This window comes from Salvelinus namaycush, chromosome 1 (assembly GCF_016432855.1).
Source record: "Salvelinus namaycush isolate Seneca chromosome 1, SaNama_1.0, whole genome shotgun sequence".
Classification (NCBI taxonomy): Eukaryota; Metazoa; Chordata; class Actinopteri; order Salmoniformes; family Salmonidae; genus Salvelinus; species Salvelinus namaycush.
Window position 1 is genome coordinate 16,027,371 of NC_052307.1, and position 13,615 is coordinate 16,040,985.

At 42.2% G+C, this 13,615-nt stretch overlaps 1 protein-coding gene across 1 annotated transcript in view; it reads left to right on the forward strand.

Annotated features, from left to right (window-relative positions):
* The window catches only part of LOC120050602 (small G protein signaling modulator 1-like), an 81,111-nt gene that overhangs the window by 39,918 nt on the left and 27,578 nt on the right, over positions 1–13,615 (forward strand). Inside the window, exons 9-12 of the mRNA XM_038997197.1 lie at positions 10,232–10,356; positions 10,937–11,004; positions 11,212–11,375; positions 11,737–11,866. Of these exons, the coding sequence (XP_038853125.1) occupies positions 10,232–10,356; positions 10,937–11,004; positions 11,212–11,375; positions 11,737–11,866 (487 nt within the window). The remainder of the gene's footprint in view (positions 1–10,231; positions 10,357–10,936; positions 11,005–11,211; positions 11,376–11,736; positions 11,867–13,615) is intronic.

Here is a 13,615-nt window from a genome sequence, read left to right on the forward strand (position 1 = left end):
TTACTGCGCAATACAGGGTGCAATACAGGGTGCGATAACGCAAGGCTACACTGCAAATAATGGCGTCTTATGCATTTTACTTTTTTCAACAGAACAACGAATTATCAGCATAAATAGTTCTTACTTTTAGCTGAGCTTCCATCAGAATCTTGGGATGGGTGTCCTTGTCCAAAAGAATCGTTGCTGGGTTGGAGAACGTCCTCTTCCATGTTGTTCCATAGCAGTAAACAATGGCATGCGAAAGAGAGATACCCAATTTTCTACAACGTCACAAAATGAAATACCCGAAAATCGCAATATACTGACATAAACTGATATAAATCGGTTTAAAATAACAAGATTATGATGTCTTTAAAGCCTATATCGAATAAAAACAGAGCCGGATATATATAGGAGCTAAAACCAGAGCTTCTAAAAAGACATGCCAAGACCCTCTCTGCGTCAGCGCGAGGATCCAAAAGGGTGGACACCTCGATTCCAACCAATTTATAGACTTAATGAACTGCGTAGAAACTCCATTTCAAGTCTCCCTATTCGCTAACAACCAGGGGAAGGCGTATGCAGTGCATCTCAACCAATAGAGGACAGGCAAATTAATACACAGGTCTCAGAACAGCCAGTAAAATTCTGCATTATTACATACACATAGGAAAATTGCTCTAAGTCGAGTTCTGTTTCACCCACAGATATAATTCAAACGGTTTTAGAAACTAGAGAGTGTTTTCTATCCAATAGTAATAATAATATGCATATTGTACGAGCAAGAATTGAGTACGAGGCCTTTTTGAAATGGGCACCTTTTACCTGGCTACTCAATACTGCCCCTTGAGCCCAAAGAGGTAACACTTTTTTAGTTACTACATGATTCCATATGTGTTATTTCATAGTTTTGATGTCTTCACTATTATTCTACAATGTAAAACATAGTAAAAATAAAGAAAACCTTTGAATGAGTAGGTGTGTCCAAACTTTTGACTATTACTGTACATTTTAAAGTGAAAAATCTGAGTGACAGAATCACTCTGTACCGTGGAATTTCCCTACAGCTCGGCTCAGTCCAGTCCCACATCCTGTGTTATCATTTATTTGGCAACATTCTTTTCCATAGTTGCATATTTTGATATAGCCACAGCAGTCTTAAAATTGACTGTTACCTTGAATGCAACATTTAAGATGTTAAAACATTTAAACTCCAATTGAACACTGGGACATTTCCTGACATCTTATTTTCCTCTCTCTCTCTCACTCCAATTGTTCTCAGGAGACAGGTCAGTGTGTGTAGAGAACACATTTGACGAGGTAGAGTCAGGTTTCTACTCAGGAGACAGGTCAGTGTGTGTAGAGAACACATTTGACCAGGTGGAGTCAGGTTTCTACTCAGGAGACAGGTCAGTGTGTGTAGAGAACACATTTGACGAGGTAGAGTCAGGTTTCTACTCAGGAGAACGGTCAATGTGTGTAGAGAACACATTTGACCAGGTGGAGTCAGGTTTCTACTCAGGAGACAGGTCTGTGTGTAGAGAGAACACATTTGACCAGGTGGAGTCAAGCTTCTACTTCATCACCTTGGACCACTACACCAACGAGGCAGAGGACACCAAGTTTGGACCAGTGAGTCACCAACTCATCTTATGATTTACACATCGCACCGCCTTCCTCACACTTCAGTACCCTACTTTTGTTAATCTTTTTACCAATGTCTATGGATTGTACAAGGGTTTTAAGTTGGGACTTGGACTCCATATTACATTTAATTATATCTCCTGTATTGTTCTGCCCTCTCTATATATTGTGCTGATGCACCACTATAAGAACCTGGAGATCTTCACTGGTTCTGAGGGAGGTGACGTGGCCACAAACAGTGCCTGGGACACCTTCCAGTGCTACCACTGTCTGGAGAACAGCCAGAGGGTGGTCAAAACATCTGACTGGAGAACAGCCAGAGGGTGGTCAAAACATCTGACTGGAGAACAGCCAGAGGGTGGTCAAGACATCTGACTGGAGAACAGCCAGAGGGTGGTCAATACATCTGACTGGAGAACAGCCAGAGGGTGGTCAAAACATCTGACTGGAGAACAGCCAGAGGGTGGTCAAGACATCTGACTGGAGAACAGCCAGAGGGTGGTCAAAACATCTGACTGGAGAACAGCCAGAGGGTGGTCAAAACATCTGACTGGAGAACAGCCAGAGGGTGGTCAAGACATCTGCTGCTACTTCATCTTAATTGTGTCAGCTCTGCTGCACCTGAGCGCTAAAGGTATGGCACCACACTCCCAACAGTCCTGTAGGCTTAAACATACTTGTATACTCATTGATGTGTTTCTTAAAGTGGCAATCAGCAGTTGAAACAATAACAAAGCGTCCACCCAGCCCCTGTTTCGGTAAAAAGCTGAGGGATGGGGCTGGAGAAATGTAACGACTCAAATTCATAGACAGAGCTATGGGTGCATAGGACTGACCATCGTGCCTCCTAAAACCCCACTAGAGGAACGACCCAAGGTTCGTCGCATCAGACATCCTCCAACGGGTTTTGAGAAGGATGCGAGTAGAGAGGTCAGGAGTTGAGCAGAGATGAATTGGGACAGAGCTCATGTCATTGTTTTAGGTGGAATCTGATGTTGAATGATACATTTATTCTGTTTGCACGTATATCTTTGTTATACTTGTGCTCTTTCCACAGATGGCTCTGGCTTGCTGATAACATCTGATCTGATGAGACTCTTTATGCAGTTTGACTCCTACTGATTGTATTCAATAAAACTTCCAATGCCAAATTGAAGTAATTTGAGATTCTGTAATTGATAGACAATAGTAGCTCCCAATCACATGATTACTATAGAACAAATGTTTTCCTCAGTTCACTGTTTGGTGACTGCATGGTGTTGTTTTGTCCTCAGTCCTCCTTTGAATGCTGTGTGTACTGATTCAGTTCTAAACAACCATCATCGAGCCCTTCCTCACCTCCTCCATCACTGCAACGGATTGTCCGTTCTGCTGAGAGGGTCATTAGCTGCCACCTGCGTTCCATCAAGGTCTTTCATGACTCCAGGGCAAGGAAGCGTGCAGGAAAGATCATCGCCGACCCCTTCCACCCCATCTTCCAAAGACTCCCCTCTGGCAAACGGTTCAGGTCATTCACAAACAAAACCTCCCACCACCTGAACAGTTTCTTCCCCGTGACGTGGCCTTCACCAACAGTCCATGATGATCCTCTCATCCATGGACTTCACACTCTGCATTATTCATTCACGACTATGCACCTTGTACTATCATCCCAGAACTGCACATTGCTCTTTGCACATCTCTTATATGCAGAATTTAGAACGTTGATTATTTAGAACGTCGATTATTTAGCGTTCATAGTGTACATACTGTATGTTTCAGAGTCAAATTCCTGTACATGCAAATGTATTTGGCATATAAATCTGATTCTGACATGTTAACTTGAGTTTAGCTGGTTTATCATGCGAGTTTACGTTCTATTATTTGGGACTGGTTATGTACTGGATGAACTGTAGCAGGTAGCAGATTCTCCCCTTTGTGTCTTCATATAATTCAAAATACACTATGTGTGTCCTTGAGTTAATACCCTAAATATTGGCTCCTGCCTGCAAATAGTGGACTCGTTTTGTGGTGTTTGCTAGAGCTGACTGTCTGCTTTTCATTTTACAGACGAACTGGCTAACAAGACGAACTTGCTGGCTAACAAGTAATTAGCTACCTAACGTTAGTACGTAGATTCCACTCAACTCAAGGTATAGTATACCTATTATAATGTATTTCCCAGTTCATTTGGTTATCAAGTTGCTGGGTTTTTTGGCGCTTACTGCTCAAGCCGGTTAGCTAGCTAAGCAGACTTCCCTACAGTGCATTGCAAACAGAAGGCTCGAAATAGCCAATCACAACACTGGACTGGCCAATGGCAGGAATTTGTTAGTTCGTCCATCACTCCGGTAAAAGTGACCAATCTAAGGTTTTAGACTCGCCTTTAAGCCTGCCCAAGGAACGCACTCGAGGGACCCGTCCTCTGGTCTGTCGACCACATTTCTTCTCTCTCGACTCAGTGTTTGCTTACGCAATAATGTTTCTTCTTGCTCGTGCGGGTTCGACTTTTGAATCGGATTTGACACCATACAGGTACACCCCCTGGACAGGAAGCTAGTCAATCGCAGGGCCTAACCCCAGTCTATCTCCCTAATGCTGAGTGCCAAGTAGAGACACGTCACGTTCCATTTTTATAGTCTTTGGTATTCGGCCAGGGATCGAACTCCCAACCTTCCAATCTCAGGGCAGACATTCTAACTACAAGGACACTGAGTTGGTGAAACTGTAAAAAATATATATAATAAGAGGGGGAAAATTACTTTCAATATTGCCTCTGTATACTCTTATTAACAGGTATTAGTTATTTAAAAAAATATATATATATTTCACCTTTATTTAACCAGGTTAGCTAGTTGAGAACAAGTTCTCATTTGCAACTGCGACCTGGCCAAGATAAAGCATAGCAATTCGACACATACAACAACACATGGAATAAACAAAACATACAGTCAATAATACAGTAGAAAAATAAGTCTATATACAATGTGAGCAAATGCGGTAAGATAAGGAAGGTAAAGGCAAAAAAAGGCCATGGTTGCGAGGTAAATACAATATAGCAAGTAAACACTGGAATGGTAGATTTTCAGTGGAAGAATGTGCAAAGTAGAAATAATGGGATGCAAAGGAGCAAAATAAATACAGTAGGGGAAGAGGTAGTTGTTTGGGCTAAATTATAGATGGGCTATGTACAGGTGCAGTAATATGTGAGCTGCTCTGACAGCTGGTGCTTAAAGCTAGTGAGGGAGATAAGTGTTTCCAGCTTCAGAGATTTTTTCAGTTCGTTCCAGTCATTGGCAGCAGAGAACTGGAAGGAAAGACGACCAAAGGAGGAATTGGCTTTGGGGGTGATCAGTGAGATATACCTGCTGGAGCGTGTGCTACGAGTGGGTGCTGCTATGGTGACCAGTGAGCTGAGATAAGGCGGGGCTTTACCTAGCAGAGACTTGTAGATAACCTGTAGCCAGTGGGTTTGGCGACGAGTATGAAGCGAGGGCCAACCAACGAGAGCGTACAGGTCGCAATGGTGGGTAGTGTATGGGACTTTGGTGACAAAACGGATGGCACTGTGATAGACTGCATCCAGTTTGTCGAGTAGAGTGTTGGAGGCTATTTTATAGATGACATCACCGAAGTCGAGGATCGGTAGGATGGTCAGTTTTACGAGGGTATGTTTGGCAGCATGAGTGAAGGATGCTTTGTTGCGATATAGGAAGCCGATTCTAGATTACATTTTGGATTGGAGATGCTTAATGTGAGTCTGGAAGGAGAGTTTACAGTCTAACCAGACACCTAGGTATTTGTAGTTATCCACGTATTCTCAGTCAGAGCCGTCCAGAGTAGTGATGCTGGGCGGGCGAGCAGGTGCGGGCAGTGATCGGTTGAAGAGCATGCATTTAGTTTTACTTGCGTTTAAGAGCAGTTGGAGGCCACGGAAGGAGAGTTGTATGGCATTGAAGCTCGTCTGGAGGTTAGTTAACACAGTGTCCAAAGAGGGGCCAGAAGTATACAGAATGGTGTCGTCTGCGTAGAGGTGTATCAGAGAATCACCAGCAGCAAGAGCAACATCATTGATATATACAGAGAAGAGAGTCGGCCCGAGGATTGAACCCTGTGGCACCCCCATAGAGACTGCCAGAGGTCCGGACAACGGGCCCTCCGATTTGACACACTGAACTCTATCAGAGAAGTAGTTGGTAAACCAGCCGAGGCAATCATTTGAGAAACCAAGGCTGTCGAGTCTGCCAATAAGAATGTGGTGATTGACAGTGTCGAAAGCCTTGGCCAGGTCGATGAATACGGCTGCACAGTAATGTCTCTTATCGATGGCGGTTATGATGTCGTTTAGGACCTTGAGCGTGGCTGAGGTGCACCCATGACCAGCTCTGAAACCAGATTGCATAGCGGAGAAGGTACGGTGGGATTCGAAATGGTCGGTAATCTGTTTGTTAACTTGGCCGCGCTTTAACATCCGGCCCGCGAGAAGGTTTTTTACGGCCCCTGGGATGATCTTGATTTATTATTAGAACCGGCCCGCAGACCGCAGCAAGCCGGCAGCCCGCAGATCTTTTACACGCACCAATACTACATTTCCCACAATGCAACGGTGACGCACCGAGCAGTAGGCTGCTTCATTTCAATATTTATTGGCACAGCAGTCGTCAGCATCACAGTAAAATTAACTTTCAGATACCCATCAAAAATGGCAAAACGGAAGGTGGACACTGAGAACCGGGGGTTTCAAACAAGGTGGGAGTCGGAGTATATGTTCACGGAGGTAGCTGGAAAACCTGTGTGTCTTCTGTGTGGAGAAAGTGTGGCGGTACTGAAAGAGTATAATCTGAGACGACATTATGAAACGAAACACGCGGACAAAAACAAGAATATGGACATGGAACAAAGGCTACAAAAGGCAGAGGAATTAAAACGAGGCCTCAAATCTCGACAGGCTCTGTTCAAAAAAGCCAAATCACAAGGCCAGGCTGCTGTCAAGGCCAGTTTTATTTTGGCAGAAGAGATCGCTAAATCAGCCCGGCCATTTACGGAGGGGGATTTCATCAAAAACTGCATGATTAAAGTTTGTGACGAAGTTTGCCCAGAAAAAAGGCAACTCTTTTTAAATGTGAGTATGAGCAGAAACACCATTGCCGAGAGAGTAGACCAGTTGTCCATCAATCTAAAAGAGCAGCTTGTGAAAAAGGGAAAAGATTTCATTGCATATTCCTTGGCTGTGGATGAGAGCACCGACATTTCTGACATTGCCCAGTTGTCAATTTTCATCCGCGGAGTGGACTCCAGCCTAAGCGTGACAGAGGAGTTTTTGGCTTTACGTCCTATGCATGGCACAACTACGGGGCATGATTTGTATGAAGAGGTGTCAAGATGTGTAAATGAGATGGAGCTGCCTTGGGAAAAACTCGTGGGTTTGACAACCGACGGAGCACCTGCGATGTGTGGACACAGGAGCGGACTGGTGGCGAAGATACGGGAAAAGATGCAAGAGGAAAACGCGACAGGTGAGCTGACAGCTTATCATTGTATCATACACCAGGAAGCGTTGTGCGGTAAAGCCTTGAAAATGGAGCATGTAATGAGCATCATCACGCGCACAGTTAACTTTATCAGAGCCAAAGGTTTGAATCACCGCCAGTTCAAGGCATTTCTGACGGAGTTAGAAACGGAGCATGGTGATTTGCCTTATCACACAGAGGTGCGATGGCTAAGCCAGGGAAAGGTGCTTCAAAGATGTTTCGAGCTTCGTGAGGAGATTTGTCTGTTCTTGGACAGCAAAGGGAAAGACACAACACAACTCCGAGACGAAATGTTTCTGTGTGAAATGGCTTTTCTGTGTGACATTACGAGTCATCTGAATGCAATGAACTTGCAGCTGCAGGGTCGGGATCATGTCATCTCTGATATGTACAGTACAGTGAAGGCATTTAAAACCAAACTGACTCTGTGGGAGACGCAGATGCGGAAAGAAAATTTGAGCCACTTTCCCAGCTGCCAGACCATGAAAGAGAAGCTCTCTACCAGTGCGTTCCCGAGCGCACAGTTGGCTGATAAAATAGGTATGCTTGCCGCTGACTTTCGACGCCGATTTGCTGACTTTGAAGCACAAAAAAGCAGGTTGGAACTGCTCGGTAACCCATTTGCTGTTGACGTGGAAAGCTCACCACCAAACCTCCAAATGGAGTTGATTGACCTCCAATGCAATGATGCACTGAGGGCAAAATATGCGGCAGTGGGTGCTGCGGAGTTCGCCCGTTTCCTCCCCGACACAATGCCCCAGCTGCGCATCCAGGCTGCTCAAACGTTGTCTATGTTTGGCAGCACATACCTGTGTGAACAACTGTTTTCTTTGATGAACCTGAACAAAACATCACACAGAAGTCGACTTACTGCTGAACACCTCCACTCAATTCTGAGGATTTCCTCAGCTCAGAGCCTTACCCCGAACATTGATGAACTTGTGGAAAAGATGGGACACCACCAAGTATCACCCTCAACCTCAAACAAGTGAACATTACTGTGCAATCACATATTTAGAGTTTTTACTCAGTTCAAGTTTAAAAGTTAAAGTTTAATATTTGTTTTCACTGCATGTTACTTCTCCTTAAACAAAGTGTTGTTTTTGATTAATAGATTTTTGCACTTTATTTTATTGTATTTCAATCCAATTATATTTTAAAAATATTTCAGTTGAGTGGATGATAGAAAATTGCTATTATTGTTTTTTTCTTTGAAGTAAATTTAGCCCACTTTTGCTAAAATAGAAAATATAGGCTACTGATGGTGCCTTGAATACCGGTTTCTTTCATTTAATGTTCATGTTATGGGGATTTTTATATAAAGGAAATTTGTCTTTTGTGTCTGTTGAAAATTAAAGATTACTGACAGAGCCATAAGAAAATATTGCTTTATTTATCTGATCATATTGGAATATATTTGTTAGGTTTTCAGTAGGTTCAATTAGGTTCACTAGACTATATGCGTCATTTAAAAATTTTTCAATGAACATTCGAACAGTCCGGCCCTCGGCTTGTAGCTAAATTTTTTATTTGGCCCTCCGTCCATTTGACTTTGACACCCCTGGTCTAGAGTGTCACCCCTTTTGAAGAGGGGGATGACCGCGGCAGCTTTCCAATCTTTGGGAATCTCAGACGATACGAAAGAGAGTTTGAACAGGCTAGTAATAGGGGTTGCAACAATTTCGGCAGATCATTTTAGAAAGAGAGGGTCCAGATTGACTAGCCCGGCTGATTTGTAGGGGTCCAGATTTTGCAGCTCTTTCAGAACATTAATGAATAGTGTGTCTATAATCTTTTCTTCTTCTTGGTCTTGGTTCCAGTAGTTTATATATTTTTTTCTAAGAGATTGTCAGTTGGATATGCTCTCTGCAAGGTTTTGTATATCTAACCTATCATATGAATATCCTTTTCTGACTCAAATTGGATTCCCTCAGATTGCTCTGATGTCCAAAACATTTCCAATAGAAATGTATTGATATGAAACTATTAAGTTGCATGTATTTGAAAATATCTACATTGGTCAGTCCAAAATTGCTTTTTATTTCTGTCATGGAAATAAATGTATTTCCTATTACCAAGTCATTTATGGTTTCTATGCTTTTAGTTTTCCATGTAGACCAATTTATCAGAGATTTACTGAAAAGCTATCCAAGGATTGTTCCATAAGGTTGTGTTTTTAGGGAGTGATATTGGTTCTTGTAGAATAGATTTAATGTTCTTCCATATTGTTATAGTGTTTTTAACTATGTAGAATAGATTTAATGTTCTTCCATATTGTTATAGTGTTTTTAACTATGTAGAATAGATTTAATGTTCTTCCATATTGTTATAGTGTTTTTAACTATGTAGAATAGATTTAATGTGCTTCCATATTGTTATAGTGTTCTTAACTATGTAGAATAGATTTAATGTTCTTCCATATTGTTATAGTGTTTTTAACTATGTAGAATAGATTTAATGTTCTTCCATATTGTTATAGTGTTATAGTGTTTTTAACTATGTAGAATAGATTTAATGTTCTTCCATATTGTTATAGTGTTCTTAACTATGTAGAATAGATTTAATGTTCTTCCATATTGTTATAGTGTTTTTAACTATGTAGAATAGATTTAATGTTCTTCCATATTGTTATAGTGTTCTTAACTATGTAGAATAGATTTAATGTTCTTCCATATTGTTATAGTGTTATAGTGTTTTTAACTATGTAGAATAGATTTAATGTTCTTCCATATTGTTATAGTGTTCTTAACTATGACTTTCTTAGCTTTATCCGTAGAAAATATACATGCAAAAAGATCCTGGGGATTAGCATGCACATCTTAATTATGTACCCAATGTTCTACTTAAGTGCATTTAACTATATGTCGCAAGTGACAACTTGATACAATTCCAAGTCTGGAAGGTTAAAACCACCCCCTGACTTAGGAAGATGTAAAACGCTCCTTTTTAGTCTATGAGTTGTATTTCCCCATATAAAGTCTGTTATGATGAGTATACTTTTTCAAATAATGTCTTCGGTGGGGTAATTGGTATATAATTTCTTCATAGTTCACTTTAGAAAACAGATCCTCAAACTATTATCCTTCTTGGCATTACAGAGGGATGACATGGAGGCTATTCCAGGATACCTGTCTCTCCACCAGACCGCTCACATCATGACGCTGAAGTGGACGCCCAATCAGCTGATGAACGGCTCTGTGGGAGACCTGGACTATGAGCACAGGTGTGGAGAGCAATTCACTAATGATCATATCTCTCACTTATGTACATCAAGATGGCACAACAAGGTGATGACTGTTTGTAGGAACACCATACACCACCTGTGTGTTTAAGTTGATGTCTACAGTTGGTGCAGCGGTTCAGTGTGACTAAATCATGCAGCGTGTCTGTCTGAGTGTTACTCAGGAGGGCTCTGTGTCCTGAGGTCAACTCTGGAGAGGGGAATATGATGAGGGTTGTTTGTAGGGGCAGCAGGGGGACATGTTCAAGCATACTTCAAAGTAACTAGTCATATCATTTTAGTGACTTTGGTTCTTAGCCCGTGGTGTTGTTTGCTGTGTATCACTTAAGCTTTTATTAAAGAGCACTTTTGAGAGCAGCAAACACTCTACCTACTTATGCAAAATACTGAACCCCAACTTTAATAATTTCTACATTCAGTAACACAGACTGTATTCAGAGTTCTGCACACACCAAGAGAGATAAACAACACACATGTCCCTATGGCGATCTTTGTTGTTCAACTCAGTGTGACAAGGTGAGTGATGTCTCAATAACCCCGGCTTTGATTCCATCTCTTTCAGTGTGTACTGGGACTACGCTATGACCATACGTCTGGAGGAGATTGTTTATTTGCACTGTCATCAGCAGGGTAGGTCCACCAATGGAGGCTAGTGGAGAGAGACATTGGGAGGACAGGCTCATTGTAATGTCTGGATTGTAATCGGCACATCTTGTATGGAGCTCAACTACTTGCTACTGCTATCAACGACAGCTAGTTCTGGTTCATTTACAGAGTTGTTCATATCATTTTTGGATATTTAAAAGATCCATAAAATATATAAATTATTCTCTGCAGTGGACACCGGGGGCACGGTGGTGCTGGTGAGCCAGGACGGCATCCAGAGACCCCCGCTGCGCTTCCCCAGAGGGGGGCACTTGCTCCAGTTCCTCTCCTGCCTGGAGAACGGCCTCCTGCCCCACGGCCAGCTCGACCCTCCGCTCTGGTCCCAGAGGGGAAAGGTCATTCCTATTTCATTTGATTATTTTTTTAAAGACATCTTGAGTTATTTTAGCCCAGGTACATGTGTTAGTACATGTGTTAGACTGCTTAAAGCCTATATCATGTCTACTGGGCAAAATAAATAATGAAACCCCCCCACACAAGGCTGCTTTAAGCCAGACCTTATTAAGTATTGCTTAAATAGGCAGTCCTTCTGTTTGGTGAAAGTGTGGATGTTTTACAAATCTAGACTATTTAAAGACCCTGTGCTATCAAAATCTTAATTAACAAAGAATGCTGTTAATCATTTTAAATTTTGACAGTTTGTCATATTTTTGGGGAATTTAATGTATCTAACATTCCCCTAATTTCTGACTACAGGGGAAAGTGTTCCCTAAACTGAGAAACAGGTGTTCACAGGGATCCTCGGACTCCGTGTCTGATAAGGAGGAGGACGAGGCCACGGACTATGTCTTCCGCATCCTGTTCCCCAACAGCCAATCAGAGTTTGGTAAGTGACCTCAACCCCTCCTCCATTCGTGTGATCACTTCAGGTGGCCACGGAGTGATGTCCTCATTGTCCATTCCAGTGACTATAACCCACCCTCCCCGTCTTCCCCCGGGGGCTCCTCTCCTGTCCCGCTCCTTCTCCCTCCACCTGAGAGGACAGCCCCCAACCAAAGGGAACCTTGTGGTCCCTAAGCGCTCCTTCAGTTGTCCCGGAGACCCCCCATCGCCCACCACAGGGAACAGCTGTAACGTTACCACACCTCAGCTCCTCCTTCAGTCTGTACGTCCACTTGCTTTGCTTCAATCACTGCCTCGCCCTCTGTCTCCTTCCTGCAAAGCTTACAAATGAGTCCCCTAATCAAGCGCTCTCTGTCCTCTTCCCTTAACCTCAGTCCCTCTTGGATAATAGGTGGACGACTGACTGGCCATGGGCCTTCCAATAGAAAAAAAACACAGCGTTATGTCGAGGTACACAGTGGTTTACAGTAGTAGAAAAAGCTAATGTTGAGCAAGCAAATTGTCATGCTTAGGGACGAATTCTAACTTCAGATGCACACACTTAACATAAACATTTTGTATTAATCATGCCTTGACGTCAATGGAAGATATGCCTGAGAACTTGAGTTAGTATGTGCCCATAAAGAGAATATAGAAACATGAAGACCAATAAGAATGTCCTCATTACCATGCCAACAGACCGTTGTTCACCCTCCGCAGATTGAAATGCCTTGATTCCCCAAATGTCATTGCTGATGTGCTTGATTTGCTCTCTAACGACACCTCTATGGCAGCTATTAACCTCTCTGGGATATGTGGGACGCTAGCGACCAACATCCAGTGAAAATGTAGAGCGCCAAATTCAAATAAATGACTATAAAAATGTAACTTTCATGAAATCACACATGCAATACACCAAATTAAAGCTACACTTGTTGTGAATCCAGCCAACGTGTCAGATTTCAAAAAGGCTTTACGGCGAAAGCAAACGACGCTATTATCTGAGGATAGCACCCCAGCAAACAAACACAGACAATCATATTTCAACCCTCCAGGCGCGACACAAAACGCAAAAATAAAGATATAATTCATGCCTTACCTTTGACGAGCTTCTTCTGTTGGCACTCCAATATGAACCATAAACATCACAAATTGTCCTTTTGTTCGATTAATTCTGTCTATATATATCCAAAATGTCCATTTATTTGGCGCGTTTGATCCAGAAAAGCACCGGTTCCAACTCGCGCAACGTGACTACAAAATATCTCATAAGTTACCTGTAAGCTTTGTCCAAACATTTCAAACTACTTTCCTAATACAACTTTAGGTATTTTTTTACGTAAATAATCAATCAAATTTAAGACGGGATGATCTGTGTTCAATACCGGAGGAAAACAAAGTGTAGCGCCTCTAACAAAGAGTACACTTCTCTCTACCCTCATTCTGAACAGTGCTACTTCTTCATTTCTCAAAGAAAAAACATCAATCAATTTCTAAAGACTGTTGACATCCAGTGGAAGTGATAGGAACTGCAAGAAGGTCCCTTAGAAATATGGATTTCCAATGAAATTTCATTGAAAAGAGAGTGACCTCAAAAAAACAAATCTGAATGGTTTGTCCTCTGGGTTTCGCCTGCCAAATAAGTTCTGTTATACTCACAGACATGATTCAAACAGTTTTAGACACTTCAGAGTGTTTTCTATCCAAATCTACTAATAATATGCATATCTTAGCTTCTGGGCCTGAGTAGCAG